This window comes from Haliotis rufescens, unplaced genomic scaffold (assembly GCF_023055435.1).
Source record: "Haliotis rufescens isolate VD_foot unplaced genomic scaffold, xgHalRufe1.0.p SCAF_36, whole genome shotgun sequence".
Taxonomy (NCBI): Eukaryota; Metazoa; Mollusca; class Gastropoda; order Lepetellida; family Haliotidae; genus Haliotis; species Haliotis rufescens.
The window spans coordinates 2,213,487-2,227,379 of record NW_025964068.1 but is presented as its reverse complement, the minus strand read 5'-3'; the positions used below and the strand labels follow the sequence as shown (position 1 = coordinate 2,227,379).

The 13,893-nt window shown below is 40.6% G+C and overlaps 1 protein-coding gene across 1 annotated transcript in view; it reads left to right on the top strand.

Moving 5' to 3' along the window:
• LOC124147719 (beta-ureidopropionase-like) overlaps positions 1–13,893 on the top strand; it is a 72,987-nt gene that overhangs the window by 23,201 nt on the left and 35,893 nt on the right. The window contains exons 2-3 of the mRNA XM_048381188.1: positions 3,501–3,672; positions 6,927–7,014. Coding sequence (XP_048237145.1) covers positions 3,501–3,672; positions 6,927–7,014 — 260 coding nt within the window. The remainder of the gene's footprint in view (positions 1–3,500; positions 3,673–6,926; positions 7,015–13,893) is intronic.

The window sequence follows — 13,893 nt, the reverse complement described above, 5'->3', positions numbered from 1 at the left end:
CCAAGAAGTAATAACAAGTAATAATCGAGTTCTGTAAGTTCATCGTTAGATACATCATTTCAACAGATACAAGAAACTTCAGAGCGATGGACTAAAAGAGGTTAAGGTTGGGTTGTGAATTGTTATGACACTTTATATTTAGATATAGCAAATTATATGCCTTTGAAAGGTGGATCTTATGTAGATATACCCCCATATTAAAAGAAAAAAACATGTCATAATTAATGTTAAAAATAATGATAACTGTTTAATATGGGCATTAAGATCTGCTTTATTTCCTGCAAACAAACATTCAGATAGGCCTTCAAGCTATCCCCAAAATGATGGACTCAACTTTGAAGGTATAGATGAACTACACCAATCTCGCAAATTAATAAGGTAGCAAAGCAAAATAATTTAGCTATAAATGTTTTCGGCCATTCTGAAGGAACTGATGTACACAAGATTAGCTATCAATTTATTTCTGGTTGAAAAAGATGGTAAACATCATTCCATGGATGAAGAGTTTAAGTGGGCTATTATATGATCAATCAACCCATAAGGAAAAAAAACATTTCTGTGAAATGTCAGATGTCTGCCTGGATACTGCAGACAAGATCTTTTATAATTGCATTAAGAAGACTGTAGAGGTGTTGGACAGACTGCGATCAGGATTGAATGATATGTCCAAAGAGGATAAAATATATTATTATTTTATCGTTATTGTAATCAAATCCCAGTACCAAACATAATTTACGCTGACTTTGAAGCTCTAAATCACAAGATGAAAATAATGAACACAGTACTGAACGCTGTTATACATACAAAACTCAAGACCATAAGGCTTGTGGGTTTGATATATAGTTATAAGGTACAACGGAAAAACAAATGCTCCTGTGATTTACAGAAGCCGTGATGCAGTGGAAAAGTTCCTAGAATCTGTACAAATGAAGAGAGAATAATCAGGGATAATGTATCGCATATGAAGTGACACAGAATGATTGGACAGCCTATAAGAAGGCAACAAATTGCCATGTTTGAAACACTGTGAAAAGAAAGATGGTGATATGTCAGAAAGTTTTATTCCTAGTCTAATAACGGTTGCATATTTAAGTTCTTTCAACCTTTGCATTTATATTCACCTCATATAGTGGTTGTTTGGTGTGATTAACTGAATCACTTGTCAAGCATAGGGGGCAAAGGCCAGATGTGTTTCTGTGTTATTGTACAGGTCCCATTAGTACACAGGATGGCAATCTAGACAAACCACTTACTGCTTAAAATACAGTCATAGGCACGATGCAGTAATATACTCACCAACAAACGAAATGCCAATACCATACATGTTGGTTAACATAAGAAGAATTTCTCATATTTAAGAGAGTTTGGATTGGTTTGACGCACAAACAAACATACTGTTATGGTGTGTGAACCGAAGCTCATGAACGCATCACATGCAGAGATGCCAACCATAACGCTTTTGTGCCTATAACTACGCTATTACGCTTATCCTCACCAAATTACGATGTTTGACATTTTTTTCCGCAAATTATTTACATGTATAAAATATCACTGAGTGCTGCACCGATCATGTGAAGCATTCTACAGGGAACTCATTGCATGTACACCAATATTTCTTTGGAACTCGAAACACCACATTGTCTTTCTGCCATACAGTTAGTATTTTTTTCCCTTCTACCTTCGTGAATAATTTTTGAATAAAACAGTAAAACAAGTAATGGGTCCTTATATAACATGACACAACAAGAGGGACCGCTTAATATCATAGAATGAAATACGCCTTTTAAATAACTGACAATCGTGTGGTGAGGCTTGATGCCTTGGATGATTACGGCACATGTCACGATATCCCAATTGAGTGGATGGATGCAATCAACGTCAATTACTGGATTGTCTGTCCAGACTCTATTATTTACTGACCATCATCATATGGCTGGAATAATGCTGAATGCTCCATTAAATAACACAAAGAAAATATTAGATTGACCTACTTGATAATACCAGGTTGACCTACTTTATAATACCAGGTTGACCTACTTGATAATACCAGATTGACATGATAATACCAGATTGACCTACTTGATAATACCAGATTGACATGATAATACCAGATTGACCTACTTGATAATACCACATTGACCTACTTGATAATACCACCATCATATAGCTGCAAAAATATTGCTGAGTGCAGCGTTAACCAACCAACAAACAAACAAACTTGATAATACCAGATTGACTTGATAATACCAGATTGACCTACGTGATAATACCAGATTGACCTACTTGATAATACCAGATTGACCTACTTGATAATACAGCCATCATATAGCTACAAAAATATTGCTGAGTGCAGCGTTAACCAACAAACAAATAAATTTGATAATACCAGATTGACCTACTTGATAATACCAGATTGACCTACTTGATAATACCAGATTGACCTTCTCAATGATTTTGACACAAAAGCTGTATATAAGTCAAGGACTTGGACCCAAGAAATGTAACATGTCAATAAGTAAATATTGTGGGGCATGTAGCAAATGTGACGCCTTTAAAAATGAAACATAAAAATGCTGCAAAATGTATTTGTTAAAACAGCAGTTTATATATTAAGGCAACTTCTGTGCATCTGTCAGTGTAGGTTATTGCAGAAAAAGTTCTAAGTCAGGCATAGCTTCTACGCACCTGGCTACATGCCGGGTCTGGGGGCAATGTTGCCATAAACTTCACCCCCCATCCCCCAGACACAAGGACAAGGACAACTGTCATAAGCGTGCAATGTCTGACCCATTCCTTATGTACCGTGTACTTACTTACTTTTTGTTGAAAAAAAAAGATATTTCCAACATTAATACATCAGATAATATCATCCTGTCTTGAACAATGATAAAGGCATGGTGCTGAAAACTGATAGAAAACGGGAGAATCTTTGTATTGTACATTCTCAGATTGACCCAAAACTTTATGAGAGCATTTCATTGGTCATTATAATCAATACTGTAAGGAGGAATAACCCCTACTAATTACTTTTGAATCATGAAATTATGAAAGCTTTGAATGCCTTGCTCAGCATTTCTATCGGTCAAATGTCTGACTACTCACAAAAATCATCTGTCAAATTTAAATTTTATCAGTCTATGATTGGTGACTAAAGGCCATTTGAAACCCTGTACTTGAAAATACAAAACTGACCTTCTTGATAATACCAGGTAAACCTATTTGGTAACGAACAACCTCATCATCTGTAGATGAGCATGAATAATATAAATGTAACTAATTGTCATGTTATGTCTTGTATACAAAAGCTTAGTTTTCAGATGATGAACCAATATTTGGTACACATTGATAAAGATGATAAAGATCAGTGATTCTGAAAATGTTTATGGCAATGGAAACTGCAGTTAGTTAAAAACTGTGTTTGTAGTTTGAGTGCAGCATCTTTTCTTCAGCAAGATGTTATTTGAATGAAGGTTGTTGTAAAGTGTTTTCTCCGGCTTCAGGAGTGTTGACATCCCGGCAGCTGCTGCATCCCTAGCGGAGGAGAAGGACTTTGAGTTACAGGGATATGCGTTTGATGCAGCCCAGGAGAGTACCAGAGCTCCACGGATCGTCAGGGTTGGAGCTGTTCAAAACAAGATAGTTTTACCAACCATAGCACCGGTGCCAGAGCAGGTTTGTACACATGGAAATGTCTAACTGAAATGTTTTGTTGGTGCTCCTGAACATATAGGGTTTGACTCATCCTCAGTAATCCAGTATTTCCCATCTCCTTTCTATTATGATATATACCCTAGACCAATGATATATACCCTAGACCAATGATATATGCCCAAGACCAATGATATATGCCCTAGACCAATGATATATGCCCTAGACCAATGATATATATACCCTAGATCAATTATATATACCCTAGACCAATGATATATGCCCTAGACCAATGATATATGCCCTAGACCAATTATATATGCCCTAGACTAATGATATATACCCTAGATCAATGATATACCTAGATCAATGATATACACCCTAGACCAATGAAATAGACCCTAGACCAATGATATATACCCTAGATCAATGATATATATCCAAGACCAATGATATATATCCAAGATCAATAATATGTACCGTATATCAATGATACATACCCTAGATCAATGATATATACCCTAGATCAATGAAATATACCCTAGACCAATGATATATACCCTAGACCAATGATATATACCCTAAATCAATTATATGTACCTTAGACCAATGATATATACCCTAGGTCAATGATATATACTCTAGGTCAATGATATATACCCTAGATCAATTATATGTCCCTTAGATCAATGATATATACCCTAGATCATTTTACCCCCGTAGTTTAAATTCAGATGCCACCAGCTCCTTCCGTATTATCACTTTAACACAGAATTTATCTAGCTCATGAGCTTCAAATCAAGACCTGATCAAAATGTGTATCATGATAGACCTGCATTCAACATCGCTACCATGTCCCAGTAGGTCCTCGATATATTTGATCAAATGAGGATGTTTTCCCGAGTACCAAGGCAGGAGAGGGATTATAAGTCCTTTACTACTGGACTTTCCAGTTATATGTGTAATGGCATGCATTAGTCAAGTTGAGTAATGGTGATATCTCCTCTTGTTTCAGTCATGAGAGAACTAGTGTTGTTTGATTGACATCTAGTTTTTTTTACAAAGACATGATGGCTAATGGTCAAAGGTGTGTTTCAAAATGGAATGGAGATAGAACATAATCAGGGATAGGTTAAACTGTAAATGTTGAAATATATATATGGGCAAAAGTTTAACGTTTTTGGTGTAATAATTACGCTTTTGAGCCTAAAACTACACTATTATGCTTATCCTCCCCAAATTGAGATTTTTGGCTTTTTTTTCAAACATTATTTATCATGTATAAAATATCGAGGGGAGCAAGTTGTTTATGCACCGATCATGTGAAGCATTCTACAGGGAGCTAATTGCATAAACACCAATATTTCTTAGGAACTTGAAACACCACATTGTCTTTCTGCCATACAGTTAATATTGTCACATGATCAATTTTATGAATGTGTGGAGCTTTGACCACGTGTTTCATGTACGTATAGGCGTAATGAAAATGTCGAAGAGAAAACCAGCATCATGGCATGGTGCTCTTAACATTACTCTTTTTCTATGATATTGCTCTTTCTTACCATACTGATTACTCCAAAGCTTCAATTAGGGTTGGCATCTCTGTGTTAACCCAGGAATTGGTACTCGCTAATATTTGGTATTTGCTAATATATTGGCTATTGAACAATCCCAATTAGCACCCCTTCCAATTGATCAATGTACACAAGACTTATTTATTCGTGTATAATATGCACTCGTGTGTTATATGCACCCTTACTAATGGGTAATTAAATTCTGGAAAAATATATCTTTCATGTATGATACGCACAGACTTTTCTTGAGTATCATTTCAGACTGTCAGCATAACCACAAAATTTACGATCATTGCACTAAAGTTTTATTCTTATAAGAACCCCCTATTTCTAGTTTTGAGAGCACCCTGGGCGCTTATTACATTGAATACGATAATTATAAGCAAAACTGCATTTGTGCACTGATACCATCAACTTTACTAAATTCAAATTGCAATAGCCTTTACTTTGACATTGACCGTCTGTGCCTGACCTTGACTTTCAGCGAAGTTTGCCTGTGATAGTCGATGAAAGAAGGTACCGATCCTCTCCAAATGATTGTTCCACTTAATTGAATGGCTGATGATGTCATTGATGTAAGTCTCTGTACCTTGGAGGCCTGAAGGGACGTAATTGATGAGGCATTGAAAGGTAGTTGGTGCATTTTTCAACCCAATCAGTGTAGCAAGATCAGAACTCTTCTTTGCACGCTCAGTAAGTGGAATTCTGATGATACCCCTGACCAATTCTGTCAATACAGTCTTCAATTCTTGGTGTGGGGTATGAGTCCATTTAGGATGATGAGGTCCCTGACTTCAGGTCAGTTCAGTCCAACATCTGTAGTACCAGGCCTGGGTACCAGCATGCAATTAAACTCCACTTGCTGTCCCTCGGTTCTCCAGCTATGGTTGACTTTTTTCCAACTTGACTGGGTTCATGTAATGGGGATGTTGTTTTACAGGCAAAGCATCACCTACATCTATATCATGACTAAGTAAGTTGCTACATGAAATGAAATCTGACAATTAATCAACAAAATGGAGAGACGCATATTTTAGAAAATCCAAATCATCGAGTGTAGATGATATGCCGTTAATTGTTCCAAGTTCAAACTTTGAGTGAGTGAGTGAGTGAATAAGGTTTTACGCCGCTTTTAGCAATATTCCAGCAATATCATGGCGGGGGACACCAGAAATGGGCTTCACACATTGTACCCATGTCGGGAATCGAACCCGGGTCTTCGGCGTGACAAGCGAACGCTTTAACCACTAGGCTACCCGACCGCCCTCAAACTTTGAGATAATGTGTAAGTAAATACTCATCTAATAAGGGATTGTTAAGGATTGGAGTGGGAGGATTCTCAGGGCCAAGGCACACCCTATTGAGGAGTGTCAGCGGTAATGCTGAGGTGAGGTTCTCCACTATGTTGGTGCCTGAGGTCAGCTGTCGACCTTCATTATTCACGATTGACAGGTCTTCTGGAGGAGCATTCAGGAGAGGATGGTAATGGGTCTGCTTCTGGTTTTGCAAGCAAATAATGATACCGGTAGTTAGGGTGTCTGTTGTATAGCAAAGCCTTTATTGTGTCTCACACCACATAAAAACATTATTTATTTGTTTCAGTGTATATATTTGGCTATCATTAAATATTGTCAGAGAGTGATATGCAACAAATATTTTTTAACTAAATACCAAGCATGGCAATAAATCTTGATTTCTTTTCAGAGAGATGCCCTCATAAAGAGGATCTGTGACATAGCTGAGGCTGCTGCCCTGTGTGGAGTAAACATCCTGTGTTTTCAGGAGGCTTGGAGTAAGTGAGGCTACTGCCCTGTGTGGAGTATGATTCTCTGTGACTGAGGCTACTGCCCTGTGTGGAGTGTGATTTTCTGTGACTGGGGCTACTGCCCTGTGTGGAGTATGATTCTCTGTGACTGAGGCAAATGCCCTGTGTTGAGTATGATTCTCTGTGACTGAGGCTACTGCCCTGTGTGGAGTGTGATTCTCTGTGACTGTGGTTACTGCCCTGTGTGGAGTATGATTCTCTGAGGCTGTGGTTACTGCCCTGTGTGGAGTATGATTCTCTGTTGACTGTGGTTACTGCCCTGTGTGGAGTATGATTCTCTGTGACTATGGTTACTGCCCTGTGTGGAGTATGATTCTCTGAGGCTGTGGTTACTGCCCTGTGTGGAGTATGATTCTCTGTTGACTGTGGTTACTGCCCTGTGTGGAGTATGATTCTCTGATGACTGTGGTTACTGCCCTGTGTGGAGTACATATGGTTATCTGAGACCGTGGATACTGCATGCCTTGTGTTAAGTACATATGATTCTCTGTGACTCGGGCTACTGCCCTGTGTGGAGTAAGTATGATTCTCTGAGGCTGTGGTTACTGCCCTGTGTGGAGTACATATGATTCTCTGTGACTCTGGCTACTGCCCTGTGTGGAGTATGATTCTCTGATTCTGTGGTTACTGCCCTGTGTGGAGTACATATGATTCTCTGTGACTGTGGTTACTGCCCTGTGTGGAGTGTGATTCTCTGATTCTGTGGCTACTGCCCTGTGTGGAGTATGATTCTCTGATTCTGTGGTTACTGCCCTGTGTGGAGTACATATGATTCTCTGTGACTGTGGTTACTGCCCTGTGTGGAGTGTGATTCTCTGATTCTGTGGCTACTGCCCTGTGTGGAGTATGATTCTCTGATTCTGTGGTTACTGCCCTGTGTGGAGTGTGATTCTCTGATTCTGTGGTTACTGCCCTGTGTGGAGTGTGATTCTCTGATTCTGTGGCTACTGCCCTGTGTGGAGTATGATTCTCTGATTCTGTGGTTACTGCCCTGTGTAGAGTACATATGGTTATCTGAGACCGTGGATACTGCATGCCTTGTGTTGAGTACATATGATTCTCTGTGACTGTGGCTACTGCCCTGTGTGGAGTACATATGATTCTTTGTGACTGGGGCTACTGCCCTGTGTGGAGTAAGTATGGTTCTCTGAGACTGTGGATACTGCCCTGTATGGTTCTCTGTGACTGTGGGTACTGCCCTGTATGGTTCTCTGTGACTGTGGGTACTGCCCTGTATGGTTCTCTGTGACTGTGGGTACTGCCCTGTATGGTTTTCTGTGACTGGATACTGCCCTGTATGGTTCTCTGTGACTGTAGGTTCTGCCCTGTATGGTTCTCTGTGACTGTGGGTACTGCCCTGTATGGTTCTCTGTGACTGTGGGTACTGCCCTGTATGGTTCTCTGTGACTGTGGATACTGCCCTGTATGGTTCTCTGTGACTGTGGATACTGCCCTGTATGGTTCTCTGAGACTGTGGGTACTGCCCTGTATGGTTCTCTCTGACTGTGGGTACTGCCCTGTATGGTTCTCTGTGACTGTTGGTACTGCCCTGTATGGTTCTCTGTGACTGTGGGTACTGCCCTGTATGGTTCTCTGTGACTGTGGATACTGCCCTGTATGGTTCTCTGTGACTGTGGATACTGCCCTGTATGGTTCTCTGAGACTGTGGGTACTGCCCTGTATGGTTCTCTGTGACTGTGGTTACTGCCCTGTATGGTTCTCTGTGACTGTGGGTACTGCCCTGTATGATTCTCTGTGACTGTGGGTACTGCCCTGTATGGTTCTCTGTGACTGTGGGTACTGCCCTGTATGGTTCTCTGTGACTGTGGATACTGCCCTGTATGGTTCTCTGTGACTGTGGGTACTGCCCTTTTATGGTTCTCTGAGACTGTGGATACTGCCCTGTATGGTTCTCTGTGACTGTGGGTACTGCCCTGTATGGTTCTCTGTGACTGTGGGTACTGCCCTGTATGGTTCTCTGTGACTGGATCTTGCCCTGTATGGTTCTCTGTGACTGTGGATACTGCCCTGTATGGTTCTCTGCGACTGTGGGTACTGCCCTGTATGGTTCTCTGTGACTGTGGGTACTGCCCTGTATGGTTCTCTGTGACTGTGGGTACTGCCCTGTATTGTTCTCTGTGACTGTGGTAACTGCCCTGTATGGTTCTCTGTGACTGTGGGTACTGCCCTGTATGGTTATCTGTGACTGTGGGTACTGCCCTGTATGGTTCTCTGTGACTGTGGGTACTGCCCTGTATGGTTCTCTGTGACTGTGGGTACTGCCCTGTATGGTTCTCTGTGACTGTGGGTACTGCCCTGTTTGGTTCTCTGAGACTGTGGGTACTGCCCTGTATGGTTCTCTGAGACTGTGGGTACTGCCCTGTATGGTTCTCTGTGACTGTGGATACTGCCCTGTATGGTTCTCTGAGATTGTGGATACTGCCCTGTATGGTTCTCTGTGACTGTGGATACTGCCCTGTATGGTTCTCTGTGACTGTTGGTACTGCCCTGTATGGTTCTCTGTGACTGTGAGTACTGCCCTGTATGGTTCTCTGATTCTGTGGGTACTGCCCTGTATGGTTCTCTGTGACTGTGGGTACGGCATGCCTTGTGTTGAATACATATGATTCACTGAGGAAGGGGCTACTGCCCTGTGTGGAGTACCGTATTTTCTTGAGTATAGTGCACACTTTTTTTCCAAAAAACACAGCTGTGTAGAAGGGGGTGCGCATTATACACAAATTTATGAGTTTTGATGTTTTTTCACCCATGGAATGATATTACACTGTCTGGCTATAAAAAGTGTTCTTTGTATATCTGGACTTATGTTTGTAACTTATTTCATTAATTTTATTTAAAATTCCTTTTAATATTGTTTTAATTAATCGGAAGATCGCACAACTCACCGTTATTAACAGCAACCACAGTCAGATTACCACTATTGACGCCTTGAAATGAACTTTAGTTGACAGAGAATGGATACATATATCATAAATGCCATACTTTGATTAGTTAAAAGTCATATTTGTTTTTGTTGGACGATTCTATGTCAACACGTAAACATCGCGATCACGCGATCACGTGCACGGGAGCCTTGACGGTGACTGGTCAGACTGGTTCCATGTAAAAAATAATACCAATAAAATAGCGATCAGCGATTTGCTATTTGGAGTTACCCCATATCAATTGGCGATAATGAAAACTTTTATGGATGTGTGAAAGCTCCCGTTATTCCCGTATCAGCTCTTCAGGGATCGTCGGCGTCGTGAGTGTTTTCATCAGTGAATCAACATGGCGGCGTTCAGGAAGGTAGATGAACATGACTTAGATAAAGATGAATTGGGTGAATATATCGAGAGACTTGAGTTTTATTTCGAAGCTAACGAAATAACTGATGGAAGTAGGAAGCATGCAGTCCTAATTAGCAATGTAGGTGCTAAAGCTAACAAACTTTTGAAAAATCTGCCGTCACCCGGGAAGCCAGGGGACCATTCCTTTTTTGGCTTTGGTCAAATTGATGCAATTACACCAACACCGGAACCCGAATGTCATGGTGGAAAGAAGAAGATTCAATATCAGAAATAGACAGCCTAAGTGTTTCAGATTATGTTTCTGATTTAAAGAGACTTGCATCAACTTGTGAGTATACTGATTTGGAGGTGCAATTGAGGGATTGTTTAGTTTGTGGAATTAATGATGAAGCAATGCAGAAACGCCTCTTTAATGAGAAATCTTTGGATTAAAGTAAAGCATATTCATTGTGTCTTGGCATGAAGATGACGTCAAAGGAAGTTAAAGACATTAGAGATGAAACAACCCCCCAAGCAAACAAGACTGCTGTACACAAAGTGAAATCTATGACATGTGACCGATGTGGAGGCACAAATCAAATGGCAGAAATTGTTTTTACAGAAATTCTGTTTGCAACGGCTGTGGTAAACTGGGACATATTGTGCGTATGTGTCATAGCTCATCATCTCAGAATCGACATTCTTCACAGTCACGTGGTCGCAGTTACAGACCTAGTCAGATGTGGTCACCCACATCGTGGTAGAGGCCAAGGCCATGGACGTGGAGGGGAGACACATTAATTGAGTTCTACTGCCCAGGAAGATGTAGAATATGAACTATTCAAGATGGAAACTCATAGTAAATTAAGCGTACATCACAACCTGTGAGGCGAAGAGTTGAACCTTACATGATTGATATGATTGTAAATGGGAAACAGTTATCTATGGAGACTGCCACGGGGGCAGCAACCTCAGTGATCAGTGAACAAACATTCAACTCGTTATGGAGACCTCATGAGTGACCACAACTGTGTGAAATGAATGAAATTCTTCGATCATACACTAAAGAGAAGATTGAAGTCATGGGTAGGAGTAATGTTCATTTATGTTATGGTAATCAAGAAGAAACATTATCTCTTGTGGTAGTGAAAGGAGATCGTGAAAACCTTCTAGGTAGAGACTGGTTACAATGTATCAAGTTAGATTGGGAAAGAATCCTGAAAGTGAAAAATGAAGGATTACAGGACATTTTGAGATCACAGGCAGATATTTTTCAAGAAGACATTGGTGAGTTTAAAGTCACACAGTGAAAATCCAGATATCGACAAATACACCTAGATTCTGTAAACACAGAAATGTAGCGTATGCTCTCCAAGAGGAAGTGGAGACAGAGATGAATCGGCTAGAGAAACAAGGTATCATTAGGCCTGTACAGCATTCCGAGTGGGCGGCACCTATCGTTCCGATAATCAAATCAAATGGCTCTGTGAGAATCTGCGGTGATTATAAACTAACAGTCAACAAGGTAGCTCAGCCTGATGTATATCCTCTCCCTCATATTGAGGATTTGTTCGCATCATTATCTGGTGGAAAGACTTTCACAAAACTCTCAGTCAAGCTTACCAACAGTTAACTCTGGATGAAGAATCACAAAAGTTAACAACCATAAACACCCACAAGGGACTCTACAAGTATCTTCGACTTCCGTTCAAGATTTCAGTGGCGCCAGCCATCTTTCAGCGTACTATGGAGTGTTCGCTGGGAGACATTCCATTCGTATGTGTTTACCTTGATGACATACTGATCACTGGAGAGACTGAACGTCAACACCTGGAGAACATTTAGACTGTTTTATCCAGACTGGATAAAGCAGAGTTACAACTCAATGGGCAGAAATGTAGTGTTTTTGGGACACAGAATAGATGCAGAAGGACTGCATCCTTTGGATGTAAAAGTGCAAGCCATAGTAGCAGCTCCAGCACTTAGAGATACCTCTAAGAAACTGAAATCATTTCTGGGACTGGTACAATATTACCAAAAGTTCTTGCCTAACCTTTCCACTACACTTGCTCCGCTAAATCGATTCCTTAGGAAAGATGTATCCTGGAAATGGGGACCAAATGAAGAGAAGTCTTTTAGAGCTGTGAAACGTCACTTGTCATCGAGCTGCTTACTCACTCAGCATGACCCAAAACAGCAGATCACACTTGCCTGCGATGCGTCACCTTATGGGGTGGGAGCAGTGCTATCTCACATCTTTGATGATGGCTCTGAGAAAACCAAACGCATTCGCTTGACGCTCACTTACTCAAGCTGAGAATAATTACTCACAGCTGGATCGAGAAGCATTAGCCATAATCTTCTGAACTAAGAAGTTCCATCAATATCTATATGGACGTTCATTCAAGCTCACATCGGATCACAAACCTCTGTAAAGTATCTTCAATCCAGACAAAGGATTATCACCAATGTCATCCAGTAGAATACAGAGATGGGCCGTAGCGCTCTCAGCCTACAACTATACTATAGAGTACAGAAAAGGCACAGAGATAGCAAATGCAGATTGTATGAGTCGACTTCCATTGTTTTAAGTAGGACCAGAAAAGCCATTTCCTTGAGACACCATACATCTGATTGAAAGTATGGAATCAACTCCTGTAAATGTGCAACAGGTAAAGACGTGGACAGACAGAGATCCATCTTTGTCACGGGTACGAACATTTGTACACAGTGGATGGCCAGATAGTTTGGACAAGTCAGATGAGCTCAGTCCATATATGAAGCGTAAACTTGAACTCAGTGTTCAGAATGGATGTGTTCTGTGGGGAAGTCGCCTCATCATTCCACCACGCAAACGAGTGATTGATATGTTGCATGAAGCTCACCCAGGGATATCGCGTATGAAGTCAGTAGCTCGTAGTTTGGTATGGTGGCCATACCTTGACCCTGAGTTAGAGGAGAAAGTTCACACTTTCTCTATATGTCAACAGACAAGATCAGTGCCAGCTGAAGCAACACTTCAATCCATGGGAGTGGCCAGAGAGACCCTGGAGTAGATTGCATTTGGACTATGCAGGACTTTCAATGGGTAAAATGTTTCTGATATCCATTGATGCACTTTCAAAATGGTTGGATGTATATCCAGTACACAGTGCTTCCAGTGCAACAATAGAGTGTTTGAGGCAAAGTTTTGCAATTCATGGTTTGCCTGAAACAGTGGTGACAGATAACAGCACTTGCAGAGCTCCAGATAAGCTTTTGGTGTTGTGGGTATTTTACCCATGCATTTTAAAATCATTGGGTATCAGTAATTCTATCTACGTATTCAAATTTCTGTTACCCACTAGTTTTTACACATGTGGGTATTTAAGTTAAATATTTAAAAACACTATTCATCTAGTCCCTGCAAACTGGTGTCGTGTGGGTTTGAGAGCTTTATAGGACTCAAAAATACCACGATACTTCCACACGAAAGTGTGATGGCAAATGATCATGATGTGACTGTCATCGTGGAGTTTGGCAAGGTTGATGGAATGCCCGTTTATAATTTCAAAAT